At 39.3% G+C, this 23380-nt stretch overlaps 1 protein-coding gene across 9 annotated transcripts in view; it reads right to left on the bottom strand.

Annotated features, from left to right (window-relative positions):
* The window catches only part of BLTP1 (bridge-like lipid transfer protein family member 1), a 302200-nt gene that overhangs the window by 57243 nt on the left and 221577 nt on the right, over positions 1-23380 (bottom strand). For 8 of the 9 annotated variants that reach the window (XM_056564084.1, XM_056564123.1, XM_056564091.1 and 5 more), the window contains 9 exons: positions 21329-21514; positions 17840-18008; positions 15319-15530; positions 12889-13087; positions 9795-9854; positions 6541-6767; positions 4678-4808; positions 2767-2890; positions 1365-1474 (listed from right to left, as the gene is read on the bottom strand). In XM_056564084.1, coding sequence (XP_056420059.1) covers positions 1365-1474; positions 2767-2890; positions 4678-4808; positions 6541-6767; positions 9795-9854; positions 12889-13087; positions 15319-15530; positions 17840-18008; positions 21329-21514 — 1418 coding nt within the window. Of the gene's footprint in view, positions 1-1364; positions 1475-2766; positions 2891-4677; positions 4809-4992; positions 5191-6540; positions 6768-9794; positions 9855-12888; positions 13088-15318; positions 15531-17839; positions 18009-21328; positions 21515-23380 lie in introns of all 9 variants that reach the window. The other variant, XM_056564133.1, reaches the window with a different exon arrangement.

The following is a 23380-nucleotide window of genomic DNA, read 5'->3' on the forward strand; positions in this document are numbered from 1 at the left end:
GCAGTTGGGACCCACTGGGAACCCTGGTAACAGGACCAGGGCATACAGGTACGCCATGCGTCCTTAACAGGTTAATAATTCAGATTTCCTTTCATTACTTATAATTGGAAAAAGACTTACTATCATATATGGTGGTCCTGTAAATAGTTATGATAGTCTGATATGGGAAGTTACAGGCCGTGTCGATCCATATGCCTACTTGAAAGCAAGTCTAATATTATACTGACAATGGAGACTATGGACCTAGCACTTATCAGAGTTCTATTAGACTTTGGAGTGCTCTCTGTTGGCAAACAGGGAGCTAGCAGCTTCATGTCTGTTTGTGTCTCAGTGTGGTGCTACTCGATTGTTAGGCATGCAAACAATATCTTCATGAGACAAGAAGTACGTATCGGAGCACTCACCTCGGACACCAATTATCGTGCGGAATATTCTTTATTCATGGTACAGATGCAAGTGCATAGCAGGGAAGAGGTAAGATGGAACAGGTACGGGTGGGATTGGCTTTGTGGGCGACGGTCCGTTATCGCCTGACGAAGCGCAAGAGCGCGATAACGGACTGTCGCCCACTGGCCGATCCCACCCGTACCTGTTCCATCTTACCTCCTCCCTGCTATGCACTTGCATCTGTACCATGAATAAAGAATATTCCGCACGATAATTGGTGTCCGAGGTGAGTGCTCCGATACGTCCTTCTTGTCTCAGGAAGATTAAGTCTAATATTATGCCCAACCATATGTTTAGTCAAATTCAATATATTTTATTAGCCGCTAACAATCACATAGCTTTTAACTGAAAATCTAACTCGCTACCAGACCTACTTTAATTTCTTGGATTAATAATAATATGATCTGTGAAAAACTAAATGCCATTAGAAATGACAAACATAGGTGTGGTCTCCCTGTATATACTCCTCCAATGCAATGGTAGCCTAACTGTGAATAACAGCACTGGTCGTGGTGCATAAGAGGTTAAGCAGCTGGAATAAGAGTTTTACCCAACCCTGTCTGTTAGTGCTCAAGGGTGGATAAGTTCATAAAGGACAAGGTGTTGGAAAAGGGCTCTTTCCCCTGCATACATGTATCTGATTATGTAAGAAAGGGTTAATACCAGTGGTTTATTAATTGCTGGTGGATTGTGAGCCTTTTTTCTCTTTGCAATCCTCTAACAAAGGACGCCTGCAAAGGAAACCCTTTGTGAACATCTCACTGTCAAGGGACAGTAGAAGTAGAAAAGCCCAGTGTAAAGAAATCCTGCTTAGTTGTCAGTTGTGTACTTTTCTCAGTTCTATAGGTGTAAGTGCAATATTTTATGTTTCTATAAATCTTAGTAGAAATACCAGGCTGCAATAGTACACAAGTTACCTTGCTCTGTCTGTTCGTTTTAGCGGTGGTCTTCCAGATGCAGTGATGCTCTTGGAACGATTATAGCTAGGCTTATATCCAAGACCCCATTTGTCTTTCAGTGAAGCAGCCTTTCAGTGATAAATAGACAAAAGTTACCAAATGTGTTATACATGCAGATTTAGTTAGTGTCATCTTGATCCCTGGTTCCTTAAGATATTGTACTGCACTCCTGAAGTTGAGAAGTTATCCTCCCCCATTACACAAACATAATTATAACATCACTCCTCAATCTATATATATGAAACTCAATGTGTGTGTGTGTATCTGTGTACGTTCCAGCATCACGTCCAAACGGCTAAAGATATTAACATGAAACTTGGCACACATGTTACTTATATGACAACAACAAACATAGGACAGGTAATTTAACCCTTACTCACCCCCATTTGCCAGGGGTGGGGTTTTTGGTTAAAGTTCCATACAAGTCTATGGGAAATATATGTTACTGCATAACTTCCAAACGGCTGGAGATATTTCGATAATACTTGGTCACATGTTATTTATATGTCCACTTAAAATATTGGATAGTTAATTTAACCCTTAACTACACCCATTTGTGAGTGTCGGGGTTTTTGTTTAAAGTCCCATGCAAATCAATGGGAAATGTATGTTCTCACATAACTTCCTTACGGCTGGAGATATTTCAATACCTGGTACACATATTACAGGTCAGGATATGAGGATGGGATGGGAGGTCAGGATGTGAGGTCGAGATAGGAAGTCGAGATAGGAGGACAGGATAGGAGGTCGAGATAGGAGGTCGGAATAGGAGGACGGGATAGGAGGACGGGATAGGAGGACGGGATAGGAGGTCGAAAAAGGAGGTCAAGATAGGAGGTTGAGATAGGAGGTCGAGATGGTCGGGATAGGAGGTCGGGAAAAGATATCGGGACAGGAGGTCGCGATAGGAAGTCGAGATAGGAGGTCGAGATAGGAGGTCGGGATAGGAGGTCGGGATAGGAGGTCGGGATAGGAGGTCGGGATAGGAGGTCGGGATAGGAGGTCGGGATATGAGGTCGGGGTATGGGGTTGGGATATGACAACAATATATGAGGACGGGATATTAATTCAAAAGCTTCCTCTGTTTATTTTCCTCCACAACAAGGATTAGGAAGGAAAAACCGGGCAACGCCAGGTACTCAGCTAGTTAATAGTTACAGAGTTGGCGTCTTCCAAAAACAGCACAACACCTGTTTTCTGGTTGTGTGTGATTTTGCAGCTCAGTTCCATTGAAGTGAAAGGAGACAAATTTTAATACGACACACAACCTAAGGACAGATGTAGTGCTGTTTTTGGTTGCTGAATATCCCGCTTTCATGCCAATACTGGCTTCATCTTTATATGATCATGACCAACTTACCCTCATACTGGATCTGCGTAGCTTCTTCCGGACATCTCTACGGATATCATTTACTGCCACAGACTCAAGGTGCTGATAACGCTGAATTTCCTGGTTTATGGTTCCTTCGCTTGCTCCAAGTTTCCTTAGAAAGAATTATAGCTATTTTTAACAAACACTTTTTTGATCAGATTAGCAAAAAGATATATAGCAAAATATTTGCTGGCAGTATTGGTTTCAAAACAGAAACGCATACTAAACAAGTTAAAGGGGTTATCCAGGAAAAAGCTTTTTAAAAAAAAATAAAAATAAAAAAATATATATATCAACTGGCTCCAGAAAGTTAAACAGATTTGTAAATTACTTCTATTAAAAAAATCTTAATCCTTTCAGTACTTATGAGCTGTTGAAGTTGAGTTGTTCTTTTCTGTCTAAGTGCTCTCTGATGACACCTGTCACCGCCCAGTTTAGAAGCAAATCCCCATAGCAAACCTCTTCTACTCTGTGCAGTTCCCGAGACAAGCAGAGGTGTCAGCAGAGAGCACTGTTGCCAGACAAAAAAGAACAACTCAACTTCAGCAGCTGATAATTATTGGAAGGATTAAGATTCTTTTAATAGAAGTAATTTACAAATCTGTTAAACTGTCTTGAGCCAGTTGATATATATATATATATATATATATATATATATATATATATATATAAATAAAGTTTTTCCTGGAATACCCCTTTAAAGTAATTGTGCCACCTAGGTATGTTTTTTAATGATCGGCACTAGATGTAAAAATGTGCTCTTTTTTTCTTCTTAGTTTCTATTTTCTAAATGTAATTTTTTTTTATTATTGGGGCAGACATTTTGCCTGTGCTGTTTTAACAACATTTAAGTGATCTAATTTACAGCAAGCCCCATAGACATAGGCAACAATAGATAGGAGCTGACCCATTGATATGAATAGGAAAGGTTTCTGGTCACGCTCTGTGACCTTTGCAAAGTTCATTCCATAAGGAGGGAGGAGGCCAAACTATAAACATAACTTTGTTGCCTTATCTCTATACTGGTGTCAAACTTTCACTGTACTTCTGTCTGTTATGATGTGGAGCAGACTAAAGGAACATTTGTACAGAACAAGTGTCAGCTTAGTTTAAAGGGTACCTCTCATCAAAAAAACTTTTGATATATTATAGATTAATGTATGCAGAATAACTTTACAATTGCATGTTATTAAAAAATATGCTTCTTTCTATTTAATTTTCCACTTTAAATAAATGACCACTAGGGGTCTCCCTACCAGTCCTGGCAGCAAGCATTTCAGACTCATGCTGGAGTCCTAAACACTATGAGCTGCCAGTCTGCTTTGTTCACAAAGGAGAACACTCAGAGCTGCCAGCCTGCTTTGTTTACAGCCTGTTTGGCTGTGAACAAAGCAGGCTGGCAGCTCTGAGTGTTTAGGACTCCAGCATGAGTCAGAAATGCTTGCTGACAGGACTGATCGGAAAAAATACAATAGAAAGAAGCATATTTTTCATTGACATGCTATTGGAAAGTTATTCAACATTCATTAAACTAAAATATATCAAAAGTTTATTTGATGACAGGTACCCTTTAAGGCTTAGTGGACTGAATAAAAACTGCTATAAAATGTATATATAGATAGCAAGCTGGAAAATAAAAAAATAAATAAATAAAACCCCAAAACTTCTTAAAAATAGAAAATAAAAAAATTGTTAAAAATTTAACTATTAGGTGTTTTTCTGATTATATAATCTGTTTAAAAACATAACTCTCACTAAAATAATAAAATATTCTATTTGCATGCATTGTCAGCAATCGACATTTTCATCGAGAGTGAAGACACTAAAAAATACAACATAGAATAACAAATGGTTTTATCTGCAGTTGGATTTATACAGTGCTCTCCATTCCTCACATACTTGAGATCATCAATAACTTTGGCTTGTTCATTCAGCTCTCGAATATCAACTAGACGCTTCACAAATTTCCGTCCTCGTGGATCTATGGTTTGACATCCAGGCTGCCCCTGTCGTCTGTGGTCAGCTGTCTCCTACAATAATAGATCTTATTACATTTACATTTAGCCATGCAGTAGCATTTACTTTATTAGAACCAATAACCCTGTAAATTAGGCATGCAGAAATCACGGATTAAGAGTCAATTTAATTCCTTGTGACATTCACCAGTGATCCGAGTTTGGTTGATTTGATTAAGGTTGGATCATTGTTACATACATTTGCCCATGAGTGAGACCTGCTTGCGTTCATATGTGACCGGACAGAACTGGAGTCAGATATTTCTGAACTAGAGAGATAATCTGCAGGGACTGAGTAACGTTGACGTTTAGGTTTCAGGCCAAGTAGGTGATTTACAAGTCGCTGACCAAAGGTAAGTTTGAGGCTTTCTCCATTTACAAAAACTGCTTCTGGGTTCTAAACAGTAAACAATTCGGTTAGTTCTATTTGGGAACCTGGTTCCAACAGAATAACAAAGCTATGTTGCTGCAGATGTTACATTCAAATTCTTCTCAAATCTATCTAAACAGGGTTATGGGAAAAAAAAATGTCCATGTTAAACTGATGGCTTTACCAAAAGTTCTCTAATATGTGACTATTACCTTGATTATTACCTTCCCAATCAGAAGAAATTCAGCTAATTGTATCTGAAAATGTAGGTATCCTGCTGTCAAAATACAGTCACTGATTATTAAAGAGTGGATAAGATGCCATGGCTCCATGTTGGAGATAATATAATGGAAATGTTTATTTCTGCTTTATAAACACAATGGCAGAAAGTGTGTGACAACACAGCCAAGTCTTCCAAATGTTTTCAGCAGTTTGTGCAGTTCTTACTAATACCTGGTGAGTATTTCGGTTGCACTTGGAACTGCAGCATGCTCTAGAAATGACACAGCTCTATGCCACATTACTGATCTAGGAGATGAGAAATCTATGGTGCACAACCACTGATAAGCAAATCAATAAATGGTCACTAACTGGTGAAAATGTGAAGCATTCTAACAAAGTACACATATAAATGGGTAAGTGCCAACAGCGCTCATCTCTTGTATCATATATGTTGTGAAACGCACTTGCCACTGAGTGCTCAGAAGTATTGTTATTCCCTTATCTGAGTGTGTAGCTGGAGAAGTGCCAACTGTAGTTCTATAAAATAAGGACTATGCCAAATTAAATACAGATTTGTCTAGAAGACAACTAAGCCAGTGCATTGGAAACTGAAGCATGCTACCTGACGGGAAGGAACTAGTGCAGGTGTGAATAGAGTGTTAGTCTAACAGAAAACAATATTCATCAGGCAATGGAGGCTGCTACAAGTTTTTTCTTCTATTAACACAGTCATAGTTACAATGAGCATATAGTTTTAATAAAACTGGCAAAGAAATTTGAAAAACAGAAAGGTTTGTCTTGTTTTTACACTAGAAATATAACAATATGTTCAGGTATAGAGATGAGCGAACTTCCAGTAATTCGATTCGTCACAAACTTCTCGGCTCGGCAGTTGCTGACTTTAGCCTGCATAAATGAGTTCAGTTTTCAGGTGCTCCGGTGGGCTGGAGACTCTCTCCTAGGACTGTATCCACCTTTTCCAGCCCACCAGAGCACCTGAAAGCTGAACTCATTTATGCAGGCTAAAGTCAGCAACTGCCGAGCCGAGAAGTTTGTGACGAATCGAATTACTGGAAGTTCGCTCATCTCTAGTCAGGTACACAATAAACATTATACAGGACATTGTGCACAATAATGAATGTAGCTGTAACTTACTGCATGTACTGTGGGAGACATACTGTCAACTTCATCTTCATCTGACAGGTCAGCTATATTCACAGAGTTCAAGTCCGCAATGTCATCTATGTCCTCTTCTCCAGTCAGTGTGGTTAGTGTATTGCCGAGAGCATTAAGCCTTTTACCAATAATGGGGTCCATGTGCACATCAATGCCACACATCTTCCATAAAACATTCAAAGTCCATGTGCCTGCACTGTTGCTTTCTGTAGTGCAAAAATAAAGAAATGTTAAATGTGAATATATTTTTTTGATATATAAATAAGTAAATAAAAAAGCAAAAATCTTTGACATGTCCTATGGACATATCAAAAGCATTGATTGGTCAGTCTGAGTGTTCAGAGCCAGACTGATGGGCTAGACCTTGCAGGGAAAAGTGCGCAGCTGAGCAATGTTTCTCCCCGTGACGGCCCCATAGAGGTGCATTATGGGGCTGTCTTGGTAATCTGGCACAGAGCCGGGAGAGAACATGCTTAACCTTGTTTTCATCGCTCATTCTGGAGTTTGGTCAGCACCTGAATACTCAGATCCTGACCAATCAAGACTTTGGACAGGTCCCTAGGACATGTCAAAATTTATTTGGAAAACTCAGTCACCATTTACCTCCTGTAAGGCTGAGTTCACATGCAAGGGTAGTGTGCCGGGTGGCTATTCCTCAAATGGCAAAACTGTGGCTTATTGGCTGCACATTTTTCACAACTAAAACATTATAAAAACAACATATTTGGTATCTAAAGTAAAAAGTGAACAACCAAAAACCATACCGCAAAACCAATACATTTTTTGGTACAGTTCATGTTTTTGTCATCCAGTAAATGGTAAAAAAGTCAACACATTATTTCTGGAACTATTGTTATAAGCTACTGTTAAATATGTACCATTGATATTGTTTGTTCTGCAGCTCTGCCACATGCCCCATAGCTGTCTACACATGCTTCATACAGCCCCTTTGCTTAAGTATGCAGCATTGCTCAATTTGTATTATATACACACTTACATGTTATGCCTATACCAGGTATTACACCATTTTACTCCTATTCTACAATTATGTGCCCATTTTTTAGCAGGGGTACTATATGCTATTAATATATTCCATGGTTACATATGGATTACCCTCCTATCCTTTATACCTGCTTACTACCACTGTATCTCATCTATGTTTCTGTATCTAATGACATATGACATCCAAGATATATTATTTCATTTGTATTTTTTCATTATTCCATACTTTATGCGGTTGAATTTCTGCATGTGATTTTGCTGTGACATCAGACCTATGTGTATATTTATCATATTTGTTTTTTTGATTATTTTTAGTATAATTCTGATGAAGGTCCCAGTGGGACTGAAACGTCAATTGAAATGATTTATGGACTGTATTAATAAAAACCCTTTGCATCAAATATAGAGTGCCAAGTTTATCTTATATAAACAAGTCAACACATAAGTATATTATGACAATATTTTGTAAACAAAAGAATCATAAAGACTGCTTTAAGGGGTATTCCAGTCTCTGCTCATTCCTACTTTTGAGATGACCTATGTCAGCAGGACCTGGGGTTTAGCCAATCATTGGCCACTTCACTGTACTGCCTCAATCAGTTACTGGCTGAGTGGGCAGGTCCTGCTAAGACATCTCAAAAGTTGGAATGAACAAAGACCAGTGGGGGATTGAAAGGAGCTGGAATACCCCCTAAAGGCCTCCTAAATAGCCCAATCATCAGACTTTGCAGAAAAATCCCATTATGTATGGCCAGATTAAAATACATTGACTAGAAAAACATTTACACCAATCTAGAGATTTGACAACTAAACAACCCAGCAGCTAAATACCCATGCATATTCTCATTTATCCTAGATGAGTATGCATGATGTATCAAAATAAGTCCTGCATGTAAAAGCAGTTCAATTCTAGTTTTAGACTGTTACCAAAATGATTAATTTATTTGCCTTTGGAGCAATTCTTATACAATTGTATAAATAAACACACAATATAATACATATAATTATTATTATTATTTTTTTTTACTTTTTCCCTAAATTTATCTACCGTATGTATTTTACAAAACAAGAGCTATTTTATAAAGGCTACACAGCTGCCAAATTAGCAGGTGATTGGTCAGATCCTTTAGTGTGTATTCTCACTTTTAGGTTTTTGGATGTAGTTTTTAAAGCAAAACCCCAAATGGATTGTTTCACATAAGATGACAATTTAGACTCCAATGTGAAGGAAACTAAACATATACACAAAAAAGGAAAAGATGTAATTTAGCTCAATGGGAATAATAACTAATAATGATTACATTCCATTACTAGTAACAGTCTTTTAAAGTGTTACTATCTTTTCGGCTGGTGGCAGAATAAGGGTGAAACTAAAAGCGTTTTCCTGATGCTCGAGACTAGCGCTGAAACTCAAGTGATCAAATAGACTTCCTGATGTTCCATCCTGGAAGTCCCATCAAGTCTATGAGACTTCCAGAATGGAAGGCAGTCTCGTCTGATAATGTTTTGGGCAATGGGATATGACTTTTAGTTTCAGCTGTTTCCTGACTTAGACAGAAAATATAGTAATGTTTTAAGTCCCCTTTTTATGTTGGATTTGCTTGTCTTTAGCTTTTATTTTTTTACCCTTAGGCTATGTTCATACGTCAGAATGTCCACACAGAGATTCTGGAGACTGGGGGCGATGGCATAACATGCCAGCACCAAGACTGCACAGGAATGCACCGTCTCAGATGGCTATGAATTCTGTGCGGAGTTCCCAGAAAGTATGAACAGGTTCATTCTTTCTGCGGACATGGAATCCCATTTGGTGCAGATATTCTGCTGAGTGCACAGCGCAGAAGAATCCCGTTAAATTTAACAGGACTTTGCTGTAGCGAAATCTCCGCATAAAATTTCAATGTGGAATTCCACACAGAAATTCCAAAGTGTGAGCATGGCCTTACAAATTGAGGCATGCTGTGCACTTCCTCTTGCACATGACAGCTGAAGATTAGTGAGAGGCTATAGTATCCCATGCACAGAGTGGACCGGGAGTGACAGGAGGGGTGAGTATAAGTTTTATTTTACCTCCCAATTCCTGACACTTGTCAATAACCAGAAAACCCCTTTTAATGTTGGACAATAATATTTAAGAAATTTATTTAAAAAGAAAAAAAATGTAAATGCTATCCAGAATACATATGTAGTTTTTAATTTACAGTCCTAGATAATGAATGGTATCCACCAACCTGCAGAAGCCTGTCCTGTGGTCCTGGAGCAAACTTCGTATGTTCCATCAGGAACAACACCTAAGAGAGAAAGATATTAATTCATTAGTGAGATCTGCAATAATTGGTTGCTATGGGAAAAACGTTTTTCTTTTAGACAGTTTTTATAAAACTGTTCCAATGTGTTTTATACAAAATAACATAAAAAATTGTATACCCATAAAGAAGAATTTATAATAATAAACTTTCATCAATAAATGGCATAACGCTCATAAGAAAGAAAATTTTTCGGATGGTTTCACAAATTTTGGATGATTTTACAGCACCAGGTAGAGGTTAAAAGCCTCTACACATGCATACATTGCACAACTTCTGCTTGTGAGCTGGACAGTTTGCATTTTTTCACATATGTAAATGAGCAGCAAGTGTCCATCGGTAGGGGCTGACCACCTGAAGTGCCCAGGACCTGACAGATTACCTTTCTTTGCGTAGATTTAATTGTCTTTTTAAAAAACAAATTCAACACACACATACCAAAAAGATAAAAGCTTAAATGGGTACTCTCATTTAAAAAAAAAAATTATTAAAAAGATTTTGCTAAATAAAAAATGTTTCTAATATATTTTCATTTAAAAAATTATGTTTTACATGTTTATTTTCACTTTGAAAACCTGGCCACTAGGTGTCACCCTAAGTGGCTCAGGTTGAGTTTTCATTGCTGAATTTCAGCACGCACGGACCAACGCTGGCTGGGCAGCGTGCCCCAGCGTGGTCCGGAATGCGCGCTCACAGCTCGCTCTCTGCATGTACAGGAAATAGGAATAGAGAGCGAGCACAGCGAAATTTAAATATCCCCGCCCCCCCACTTACATCTCCCGCTCCTCATAACTTACGCGCGCGAGCTGCAGTGTATCTTGGGCACAGTACAGCAGCTCCGTTCTAAGACTCTCCTCCTCTCTGTATGGCACATGCAAAACCAAACAGTAAGGAGGAGACTCAGAGGCTGCCGTCCCTCCCAGCCTGTATGCGCATTCCCGACATTGAGCAAAGCATACAGGAAGACGGGCGGAAGCGGTGGCCGGCGAGTCTTCAGATAACGTCACACCGGCCCGCCCGCCGACTTCCTGCACTCGTGAGGCTGCTCAACTCTGAGCTACCGAAGAAATAGTGTCAGGGAAAGATGGGGAGGGGGAATAGGGACATTTTAGTTAGTGATAGCTACTCTTTAAAGGAGTTCTCCAATATGGACAATGCCTACTTCTAACAAATTTCCTGTGACAATATAAAAAGAGTTCCCCTGCTTGCACCTCTAGCAATAAGCTGTTACTTGTGGGAAACTTGGAAGTAAATAAGTAAATGTTCACTTTCCTGCAGCTCCATTATAGGGGAAATTACAGCTTTTATGTTAAACACATATATATATATATATATATATATATATATATATTATTATTATTTTTTTTTTTTTTTAAGAATTCATGGTGATTTTTTTTCTCTAATTTTCCATTTTGCTATCTATATTATACAAAAAATCCTAAATCCCTTTAGACCACTAGGCCTAATATTAAGATGAGACTTCGTGTTATGTATATATCACTTGACAGCACTGTCCTCATCATCATCATCATCATCACAGACAGAAAGGTTACAGTGAAAGGTTACATCAAAATATAGATAAGACACCGTTCGGAACAGCTGAAGCTCACAACTCAACCTTTAACTCATTGTGGAATGACATCTGTAGAGGTTAGAGAACACAAGGGGTGCAAAAAACGATTAATTGCACATTTGAATCTTTGCCGATAAATTAATCAATGAATCGGAGAAAAACAGCAAAATGATGGCCTTTTTTGGGCTTTACGTTAAAAAATATGTACAGCAGGCATATAAAAACAAGTGAACAATGTTTTTGTGTTTCTCCTGCACCCCCTATTACTTTGCACAGTGTTTCCCAACCAGGGTGCCTCCAGCATAATGCGTCCTAAGAGAAGGTCCTTTTCCTTACTTTGCCCGCGATTTGTGAAGTTAAATTCATGCTGTCTTATGAACAGTTGGAGAGGCCGGCCAACTCTCGCAGCGGCACGCCTCCTCCTCACCCTAACACCCTCCTAGCAAGAAGCACTGTACGTCAATCATGCGGGACCAGCAAAGTCAGGAAAAGGACAGTCTCTTAGACCGCATTATGCCCTAACTGATGGTACCTGCACCTCCGCCCCCGGCCGGCTCCCAGCGGGGAATATTAAGTTACTGTGCGGTGATTTAATATTCCCCGATGAGAGCTCTGATTGGTCAATTGGTGCCGACCAATCAGAGCTTCCAGTGGGGGAATATGACATCACAGCATTGAACTTTATAGTCCCGCGCTGGGAGCTGGCTGGGGACTGGGCAGAACACAGACCCGCCTGCTGAAGTGCAGCGATGACCCAAAAAATTTGTTACAAATGTCAACACACCGGCGTTATGACATTTATAACTCATTTTTTGCTTAACAACAAATCAGAGATCGATTAATCGATGATGGGATTCATCGACAGCGAATCCCATTATCGATTTTTAACAATAATACTGATTAATCGTTGTAGCCCTAGAGAACAACCAGTAACCTTTTTATTCATGTAAATGTAACAGCTCCTATCTATTGTTGCCTATGTCCAATTTACTTGCTGTAAAGCAGATCTCTACATGCTTTTAAAGCAGCTCAGGCAGCTTGGCTGCCCTATAGTAATATACAAAATAAAAAAATCTGAAAATAGAAAAAAAGGTAAAAAAAAATGTAATAAATGAAAATAAACTGTTTTAGTATATGGCTCTGATCTGTTAAAAAAGATCTAAGTGATACATTCCCTTTAAAATTACACAGTTCCGATTCAATGTATCTGTGTATTGCATAAAACATAGATAAAACATAGATTGATAAAATTAACTATATTACATAAAATATGAACACTTAGAAACCTTACTTACGCCAATGTGCCCGAGGCCTTAGCATCAAAGAAATTCCATTAACGAACTCATATAGCAAAATAAATCTTAGGGAATAGTGAGCACAATTATTAAGCAGAATAGATCTAGAGACAAATTATCCTTAAACAAAAAAAGCAAACAACATACTTACATGCATTCATAACCAGATCAGATCTAATTTCTGGCTTCCAATCATCCCATGAGGTTTCAAAACCATCAGCAAAGCGAATGCAGAAATTTTTGAAGTGCCCTTTGCTCACCAAAGACTCAGAGGAACAGGCTGTGATTAGAGTACTCTCAATTGTAAGCACCAAAGCAGAACCGGTATCAAAGTCAGCTGTATGGTTTGCCTGTGGAAATAAAATGTAGATTTTTTTAACAATATTAAAGGGGTAGTCCAGTTAAAAACTTATTCCCAATCCACATACTTTAGAATGTTGAATGGAGAGGTGTGTCAGCATGTACTTCATGCATTGTCTGGAGATACCAGAGTATAGCACCAACATATTCTGCAGCACTATACAGACTGTCGTCACACACATCAGTTTCTTTCCCCAGTTCCGAAACACACTAGGGCCAATTTCATAGCAAGCCAAATACCTATTAGTGTGTGTTTTTTTTGGTGTGGAAGGAAATATACAATGACACTTAAGGTACCCATACACCTTCAATAGCTGTCACCCAAACATTTGTTTTGCCAACAGCTACCACTCCAATTCATCTCCATATGTATGATCATTGAGCTTGGCCGAAAGTTCAAGCGCTGTGAATGATGGGGGAGGAAGTAATAATCTGCCGATTCCTCTAGCAGCTGCATATCTCAATAAAAAAAATAAAGAGTTGGCCAGCTGAAATCCAGCATGGCTGACCCTTCTTTCCCCCGACATTATCTGCTAAGGTAAAGAAGGGATGCCCCCATACACACTGCCAAGCAACAGTGGTAACCACTGATCCACTGTGTTGTCTCCATATGCATGCATGAATATACAGTCAGGCCTAGAAGTATTAGGATAGAAAAACAATTTTCAGCCTCTGTACACCACCACAATAGATTTGAAACAAAGCCATCAATAGGAGATGGGGGTGTAGACTTTCAGCTTTATTTTAAGGGGTTTATAAATATTGGATTACCATTACAGGCATTTGTTTTATATAGTCTAAGTCTTGACAAAGAATAACTGAACAATTGACTGAAGTAATTTCATGGTTTGGCATGGCCTAGCCTAACACTCCTTGACCCATATGCATAATACACTGCTCAAAAAATAAAGGAAACACTTAGATAACACATCCTAGATCTGAATGAATGAACTAATTGTATGAAATATTTTCGTCTTTACATAGTTAAATGTGCTGACAACAAAATCACACAAAAATTATCAATGGAAATCAAATTTATCAACTCATGGAGGTCTGGATACGGAGTCACACTCAAAATCAAAGTGGAAAACGACACTACAGGCTGATCCAACTTTGATGTAATGTCCTTAAAACAAGTCAAATTGAGGCTCAGTAGTGTGTATGAGCCACATAGACCTTTCTGATGAAGCTGGGGTTCCAGTGAAACGTTAAAGGCAGAGGCTATAGCAGCATTACAGTTTCCTCACTAACAACCAATAATAGTGCTAAAAAGTGGAGGGGCCAGACCATTATGGTGCACCCAGTACTATCAGTGCGGTTGTCAGTTACAATATAGGAGGACTGGGGCTGTGTTTTTAATCACTGTGTGGTCCTAACATTTAATGGACATTTTGCTAATTGCACCTTACTAGTTCATATTCAATTTTAACTGCTATTAATAAAAGTTATATTTTAGTTGGGAGGGACTTAGTTTAGGGCACCCCTTTCGGGGTTTCCTCTAAAGTTGTTGTGATACATTTGTAGCCCTGGTACCTCTGGGGGTTTTAAGTTGTTTAATGGGCTGTAAGCACAACCCTCACCCTGTGGACTTCAGGCCTTCATACCACTCTCAAGAAGTCTGTTTCTGACCTTTTGAGTGGACACATGCACATTTGTGGCCTGCTGGAGGTAATTTTGCAGGGCTCTGGCAGTGCTCCTGCTGCTCCTCCTTGCACAAAGGGGGAGGTAGTGGTCCTGCTGCTGGGTTGTTGCCCTCCTATGGCCTCCTCCACGTCTCCTGATGTACTGGCCTGTCTCCTTGTAGCGCCTCCATGCTCTGGACACTACGCTGACAGACACAGCAAACCTTCTTGCCACAGCTCGCATTGATGTGCCATCCTGGATGAGCTGCACTACCTGAGCCACTTGTGAAAGCACCGCCAGCATTGAAAAGTGACCAAAACATCAGCCAGGAAGCATAGGAAATGAGAAGTGATCTGTGGTCAAAGCCTGCAGAACCCCTCCTTTATTGAGGGTGTCTTGTTAATTGCCTATAATTTCCACCTGTTGTCTGTTCCATTTGCACAACAGCATGTGAAATTGATTGTCAATCAGTGTTGCTTCCTGAGTGGACAGTGTGATTTCACAGAAGTGTGATTGACTTGGAGTTACATTGTGTTGATTAAGTGTTCCCTTTATTTTTTTGAGCAGTGTTAAACATTCTTCTAGCTTGTTATCATACCGGAGGGGCACTTGTGATGGGCAAACATATACCCAGATCATTAACAGTTAGTTGAAGAAAGAGCGTTCCCAGAGCCTGTGCAGATGTCTGTTGAATCCCTGGCAGCATGTCCACCACTTCCTTAGTTGCCACGTGAATATCTTTGTTTAGTGCCAAGCGCTGTTCATTCCAGTTATCATATGCTGCCTTGTAATTTAGCCAAAACAAAACAGCTGAAAAGAAGCAAAGCAATTTTGTCAACGTTTGAAGAAAAGCATTAATGGGGTAAAAGGGGTTCTAGATTTAAAATACACTCATTGATTAAAAAAAAAATAATAATAATAATAATAAAAAAAACACACCAAGGAGGAGTTGTTGAAATCAAATTAAACTTTATATATTGTGAATGTGATGATGAAATCTGTAAGTAATTATATTATTACAGTGAAATAATATGTTTATTGGGGAAACTGTAAAACTGACTAGAGGCTCTAGTACCCTGCTGGGCGGCTTCTAGCCTGGATACAAAATGAGATGGTTGGGCCTCCTGGGGTTCTATTACCAACAGATGTTGCAGCTGGGCCTGTAGATCTTGCTGACGGATCCCAGCTGGTCTTATAAATGCTCTATTGGCAATAAATCTTGCAACTGGTCAGGCCAAGAAAGTGTTGCAATCTTGCAGAGAAATGCCTAGGAAACCTTAGCTGTGTGTGGGTGAGCATAATCCTATTAAAAAATGCCAGATGGAAGGCCTGCCATGAGAGGCAAAACATGTAAAGGCAGGTTGTCCTGCAAATATTGCTGGGCTGTTAGTGTCACATATCAATACTAAGAGTTAATGACTGTCATATGCGATGCCATCTAGCAGTTGGGGCAGTGTATCGCTCTACATCAAAAGAAGGATGAAAGCACACTCACTACAAGGCCTCTATACTGGCACCTGACCATTGTCGGATCCAAAATAGACCCATGATTTACCACTAAAGATGATATGTTTCCATCCTGTAGCAGTTTAGGATTCTTTTCACGAAACCACCACAAACAAAAACGCCACAGTGTCTGGCTATCAATGGCAGGACACATACTGGGTGCTGTGACATCAAATCTCCTCCTTCTAAGCATCTGGAAATGGTCCAGGCAGACACAAGGATGTATAATGATGGTGCGACCTGTGTCTGGATAGTGGCAAAGAACACTAGGAGCTACTTGTGCTTTTTGGCAGATCATTCAATCCTCTCTACTGGTGGACTTGTCGGGCCATCTGAAGCTGTGTGTATGTGTCCAATACCTTCTAACAGCTTGGTCTTAATGGCCAAGATGGTGGGCAATATGTAAAAACAACCATCCTACTTATCTCAGTCTGTAAACTGGGCAAAATATCTGCATTGTTGTCTAGCAGTCAACGCTCAATAGCTGAGAGGTATTCTACCCAAAAGTAGCGGGGGAAAGCACTCTTACGCCTTCTTGTGGCATGAACCAGTGTAATCAGACCACACCTGTAATCATTTAAATATCTGTCTGAGACATAACTGCAGGACAAGTTTTGCAGCAATCTGACACTATTATATTGATGCATTATTTTTAGTCACTGGGCGTACATACATTTATAGCTTTATCATAATGAAAGCGTACCTGTCAGATCACAAAAAAAAAAACAACTCCTAATCTTGACCATGTATATCTAATTTGTATGTCTCTATCACCTATATTTATTATAAAAATTAGCTCACAGTGTTAGAAATTCTCTCAGGGGAAGGGGGAGTTTCCCTACCTTGTGGTGGTGGGAGGCGATTGGTGTGTCTGCTCATGCTGCCTTGTCCATGAGTCATCTCTTGTCCTTGACAAGATGATGCTGATGCAGGACTGGTTAGTGTCCCAGTAGGTATGATTTTTTAGGGGACATTTTCTTTATTAAACATTCAAAAAATTTTAAACAACTATATTATAAAAGGTCTTTAACGTTCATCAGTAACAACATATAAAAAGTTTTTGGATCTGACAGTGCCTATTAAAGTTACTTTCTGTTATACTTTGTGTTTTTAACATTCTGTGCACTCAAAGTGAAAGGAGAACCCTGCATACCCTTATTTATCAGGCCTCCTCAGCGTGATTGACAGCCAGAACAAGGCCCGCTCATTGCTCTGCTCCATCTGGGGAGCAGAGCGGTGTCGAGGGCTGTCAATCACACTGAGGGGGTGTGATTACAGCCAGAGAAGAGGGGACTAAGTAAGTATAGCTCCCAGCCCAGGGGACTACTTATGGGGCTCCTGTTGACCATCCCTGCTGGCAGGAACGTCCACAGGGGATGGTGAGGAAGAGGAGCTTACCAAACACAATGCTTTGCTATGCGTTCTATATGGTAACATCTGCTGACAGGTTCCCTTTAACATAAAATATTCATGCACATATGTAAAAGTAAAAGTGATTAATTTTTTTGTGTTTTTGTTTCAATGCTACAGAGATACATGAGCACTTGCAAAAGTAACAACTTAATGTAGGTGGTGAAATAATGGTATGAAGGAAAATTCTTATTTAATGCTACCTCTGTCAAAGGCCACAGGTTGTGCATAGACTATAGGTCTACTTAGAGTGATAAGTACTGCTTCTCTGCCTGCTGAGCCACTGATCTCCTCCTGGAATGCGTTACGCAAGCCAAGGCGTGTTTTAAAATACGCAACTTGATGAAAATCTGATCCAGCCTCTTCATAAACCTGTAGAGGTCACAACAAACAAAAAGTAACATATGTTAAATGAAATGTACACCTTCCAGTCAGCCTTGTCACCTGAAAATCACAACGCACATTCACAGAGAACATAAGATGTGGTGAAGCATAGATGCAGAGAAAGGTGAAAAACATCAGCAGTTTTAAATGTCCAGTGCTTCATAAACTACAGTATAAATTCTGGTTATGAGGACCGGAACTGCAGCACTGGATGTAGCATGGTAATAAACATGTGAGTGTAGCCTGTTCTGTTTGTTTATTTTAAAATAATAAGAGAAGGATTCTTTTTTTAAAAACCCTTTTTACAGTGACTTGGCAGTATTGAATATAGAGCGGGCTTAGGCGCAGAGTTGGCTCTATATACCTCAGGTGCTGGCTGTATCAATGCCTGCCTGTAACTACCAGGACTTCAGTCCAATTCCAGCAGTTTAACCATTTACATGCTGCAATGAATAGCAATCATGGCATTTAGAGGGAACTTTCAGAAGGCCTCTGTGCCTGCCATGGCAGATCTTCTTGTACAGGCTGCCTCAGGCAGGCTGTACTAGAAGAGCATAGATGTAACTGATCAGAAGTTTAAAAAATAAAAAAAGTAAAAATAAATAAATAAAAAAAGAATAAGACTTTTTTTAAATAGATTTTTTTTTTTGTACATGATTATGAGGGCGGCCATCTTGCCTTGTCTGTTGTTAACAGCAGTCACATGAACCATAGGGAACCTGTAGTATGGCGATGGTTTTCTAAGTAAGAGTTTCCTAGGCATGCGCTGTGACCTGTGGAAAGATCACTGCGCAGGGAGGGGGGGAGCTGTGTTATAGGTGTCACCTTTTATTGTAATCCCAGGAAGGAGTTGACTTCAGAGAAGTACCTTCTATGGAACAGAAAGTGTCACCTTATTATCAGGATAAAGAAATAGTAGTTACCATAAACCTCAAAGATAATACCAAAGTTACTGGTACATGATGAATAATAGTGTAAGATACCATGCTTCAATTAGAAATGAATTTATTAAAACTGTATAATTAAATATGATATATTCAGTCCTCTCACAGGGGCCTTGTGGCAGGATATAACAAATAATACTTTAAAGCAATATAATACACACTGTTACAGGTCAATCCAGCATTTAGTGAGTTAGGCAATCTGATAAGCACAGAGTTCATAATAATACAGGGTTTCCCCCGCATAGAATGATGGCAGGCATCTACTGCCATTATAGACACGTATTACCTGCAGATTCAGACGGTGTCATATAGGATCTGATGGAGCTATGCTCTTTAAAACCAATACTGCATGATAAATGTGCTGACTAGGGATTCTGCGGCGGATCTGTAGACACTGTGCGTGGGAGCGCTGGTAAGCGCTGCTGCGGCTGGACCGTGAGCAGGGATCCCGTGAATACCACAAGTGGCTGAGGCACCGGCAGGTGGAAATGTGTCAGATTGCCAGAGCCTCAACCACTTGTAGTAATCCCAGGGTCCCTGCTAACGAACCAGCCGCAGCAGCACTTGCCAGTGCTCCCACGCACAGTGGCTACAGATCAGCCGCAGCAGCGCATTCATCATGCAGTATTGGTTTTAAAGAGCATAGCTCCATCAGATCCTATATGATACCGTCTGAATCTGCAGGTAATACGTGTTTATAATGGTGGTAATAGACGCCTGCCATCATTCTATACGGGGAAAACCCTGTATTCTAATGAACTCTGTCATTATCAGATTGCCTAACTCACTAAATGCTGGATTGAACTCTAACAGTGTGTATTATATTGTTTTAAAGTATTATTTGTTATATCCTACCACAAGGGCCCCGTGTCAGGACTGAAAATTTGATATTTAATTATACGGTTTTAATAAATTAATTTCTAATTGAAGCACAGTCTCTTACACTATTACTCATCATGTACCAGTAACTCTGGTATTATCCTTGACGTTTATGGTAAATATTTCTTTTAAAAAAATAAATTATTCTACCACCTAAGGTATAGGTGTATAACCATAATTTACCTGTGAGATTTACTATCCATTTTTATGGATAAGTGGCCAGAAAATTGTAAGATTTTACAATTCTTGTTTTAATTATAGAACATGATACAGGAATCTAAATGAAACAGTCTATTAAAAAAATGATTCAAACAAAATGTAATCTTCCGATGACCTATTTCTCTTTACATTTCCTTGTGACAGCACTGCAAGAAACCCATCTAACAAATAGAGATTGTCCTCTTTAAATAAGTTAATGGTACACAAAAAAAATGTCCATAGCATAAATAGCGGTACCATGTACATGCACTTTAGGTATATCATGTGACTTGACAATCGGAGGCTCAATCCGTATTCAGACATAGAGAAAAATCACGCTGCACACGATTTGCATTTAAAAAACTTGCCTTTAGTATCATTAACCATAAGGTTACTTCTTAACGATATTACAGCAATATTCACCCAAAGTGCTCACTGAACTGCGCGATTGTCCATGTGGTCTCCGGCTTGTGTTTCACCCTTTTCCAGGCTTACCAGAGTCCATGAGGTTCACCTCTTGGACTCTGGTAAGCCTGGAAAAGGGTGAAACACAAGCCGGAGACCACATGGACAGTAGTTCTGGAAGAGAATGTGTCATCAGCAAATGACCTACTGTTTAAATCAAGTAATGTTAAACATATATTGTAAAAATTTGTGGTTTTGTTTTCTCTATTTTTCCATTAATCTGACATTTTGCAGTTTTCAGTCAGACCACTAGGCCTGATATTAAAACACTTGATGTTCTTTACAGATCACTTTTCACCAGTCTCCTCCGTATCATCACAGATAGAAGTACAGTAAAAGCTGACAGAAGTGGATATATAGATTATGTTCTAAGCTCTGCCTTCTCCTTACTTAGGAATGACCTCTGCAAAGGTCACTGAGCATGTCTAAAGACCTACGCCATTCATGCCAATGGGCTCTAGGCGATACATTCCCTCTAAATTCTATAGTATACATGAGGATTTTGGCATTATTATGAACCCACACATTTTGGGCCTAAATTTTTTTTCTCTTTTTCTGCTTTGCATCTGTAATTAAAAGGAGCTGTTCTAATTTTACTTTATTAAGGAATTAATATTTAATGCAATGTTCTTTAGTGCCACTTCCTTTTAAGGGACAGATTAAAAAGCAGTCCACCCCAGTACTCTAAATATATTTTCAAAGAATAAATACATATGTGGTATTAATCAGATTGGCATGAAATATACACAAACACACAAACTATGAAACATGTTTAAAACAAAAGTAAATAGATATTTTCGAAAATAAGGTAAATAAATTAACCTGATGCTTAACAATTTGTCCAAGTGCCAAATTCAAGTCAACCTGACATTTTCCAAAAAGCTTTAAATAGCTGCTGCTTCCAGGAATGGCCTTTGTTTGAATCCGATTAGACAACTCCAGTTCTATTAGTCCTGTCTCAAATCTGACCGCTCTCATAGATGGAGTTGTAGCTGTCACTTGAATACCCTATGATGTAAAATATAAATAAAATATGATTTAAATACTTAACTGTCAATGTTAACTGTTAGTGTGTCTAGCTGTTAAGATACCAAAAAAATATATTTTTTAACTGCTAATTCCCTGAAGATGTAAGATCCAATACCCTTTTAATTACCCTAAAATATAATAAATTATTCCCCCAACTGTAAAACCCAAGACATCAGAGTAACAATTTGAAATTACAACAAGGTCTTTGGATTTAAAGTGTACCCAGCAGCATAAATAATAATAAAAAAAAAAACACAAATTTTTTTTTTTTTTTTACATTGCAAGAGCCAGCGGCATTCTGACAGAAACTTCTAGGTCTCCTGCCCCCAGCAGCCCAAACGAAAAAAAGTGGTATACTAGCAGCAGACCAATCTGCCTCACCGGAAGAAAGCGAGCACTCCCATGGCATGTTCCTCTGGTGAGCTGACTTCAAGAAGGCTCTCAGTGAAGCTATTAAGAAAAGGCACTATCAGCAACCTTGTGAGGCAAGGTAGGTGTAGTGTGACTGAGGTTATTCAGGGACTGACAGGTCTATTTCTGTTGTGTTGTTTATAAACTGATCATAGGTCTCTTGAGCTGGAAGCACATGAATCTGGTTAACATAAGCTGTGCTAATAGAAGTCCCCAGGGTTCAACTGGGTGCTGACTGCACATAACGTTCCACACACAGCCGGATGTGCACAGGTTATAGAAACTGTTTAACAATAACAAAAGAAACTATGGAAACTGGCAGCTACATCACTAGGATGTATACAGTATATCGGTGGTCAGAAGGAGTTGCGCTTGCAGGATATGTAAACTGGATTACGGTGGTGCTCAGTCTATGTAGACAGGATATGTAGTATATGCACAAAGACAGACAGGAGACGGATCTCACCATCCAGGGATGAATTTTAATGCTTGCTAGTAGTACATCTCAGGCTTGCAGTGAGATGGTGGGGCAGGCAGGGGCATTCTGGGACAGACTGTTTCATGCAGTGGTGCACTTCCTCTAGTCGTTTAGAGGCTAGAGGAAGTGCGTCACTGCACAAAACAGTCTGTCCCGGAGTGCCCCCACTCCCACCACCATCTCCCTGCAAGCCTTAGATGTACTACTAGCAAGCATTATGGTGAGTGCTATCTCCTGTCTTTCTTTGTATATCGAAACAGTTTAAGTGTGACTGTTTCCTTTTCTGTATCAAAGATAATAGCATTGGAAATTGACAGCTAACCTGCAATATTTGTGAGTCTTACACTCATTTACAACACTCTAGTCAGGATGTTATCTGCAGCATTGCCAGGAAATGGAGAGAAACACAGGAGCAGGCTGAATGTCTTTTCTAAAGTTTGTAAATGGGTAGTTTACATAGTTACAAAAGGCTGATGCCAATTGCCCAATGAGAGAAAAAATTCCTTCCCACCTTCAATATAGCAATCGGAATATGTCCCTGGATCAACATTCTGGTCTGTGGTCTGTAAATGTGAGATGGAAAAAGAGTTGGTAGTGTGGGGGATTGAGGGGTGAATCTGTCCTTGGTTCTGTATAAAGCAGGACATGAAGGGAGATTTATCAAAACCTGTGCAGAGGAAAAGTTGCCCAGTTGTCCGTAGCAACCAATCAGATTGCTTCTTTTATTTTTGAAAGGGCCTTTGATTGCCATGGGCAACTGGACAACTTTTCCTCTACACAGGTTTTGATAAATCTTCCTCATGGTGTATATCGGTGTATAGTGAAATGCCTGTATTAATTTTGTAGTTTGATAAAATGATGTCCAGTAGGAAGTCGATAGGTCTTATGTTAAAGTTTTTATTTTCATTTTTAAAATCTTCTCGATGTTCGTTTGTTTGCCATTAGGTCTAGACTGC

This window comes from Hyla sarda, chromosome 1 (assembly GCF_029499605.1).
Source record: "Hyla sarda isolate aHylSar1 chromosome 1, aHylSar1.hap1, whole genome shotgun sequence".
Taxonomy (NCBI): Eukaryota; Metazoa; Chordata; class Amphibia; order Anura; family Hylidae; genus Hyla; species Hyla sarda.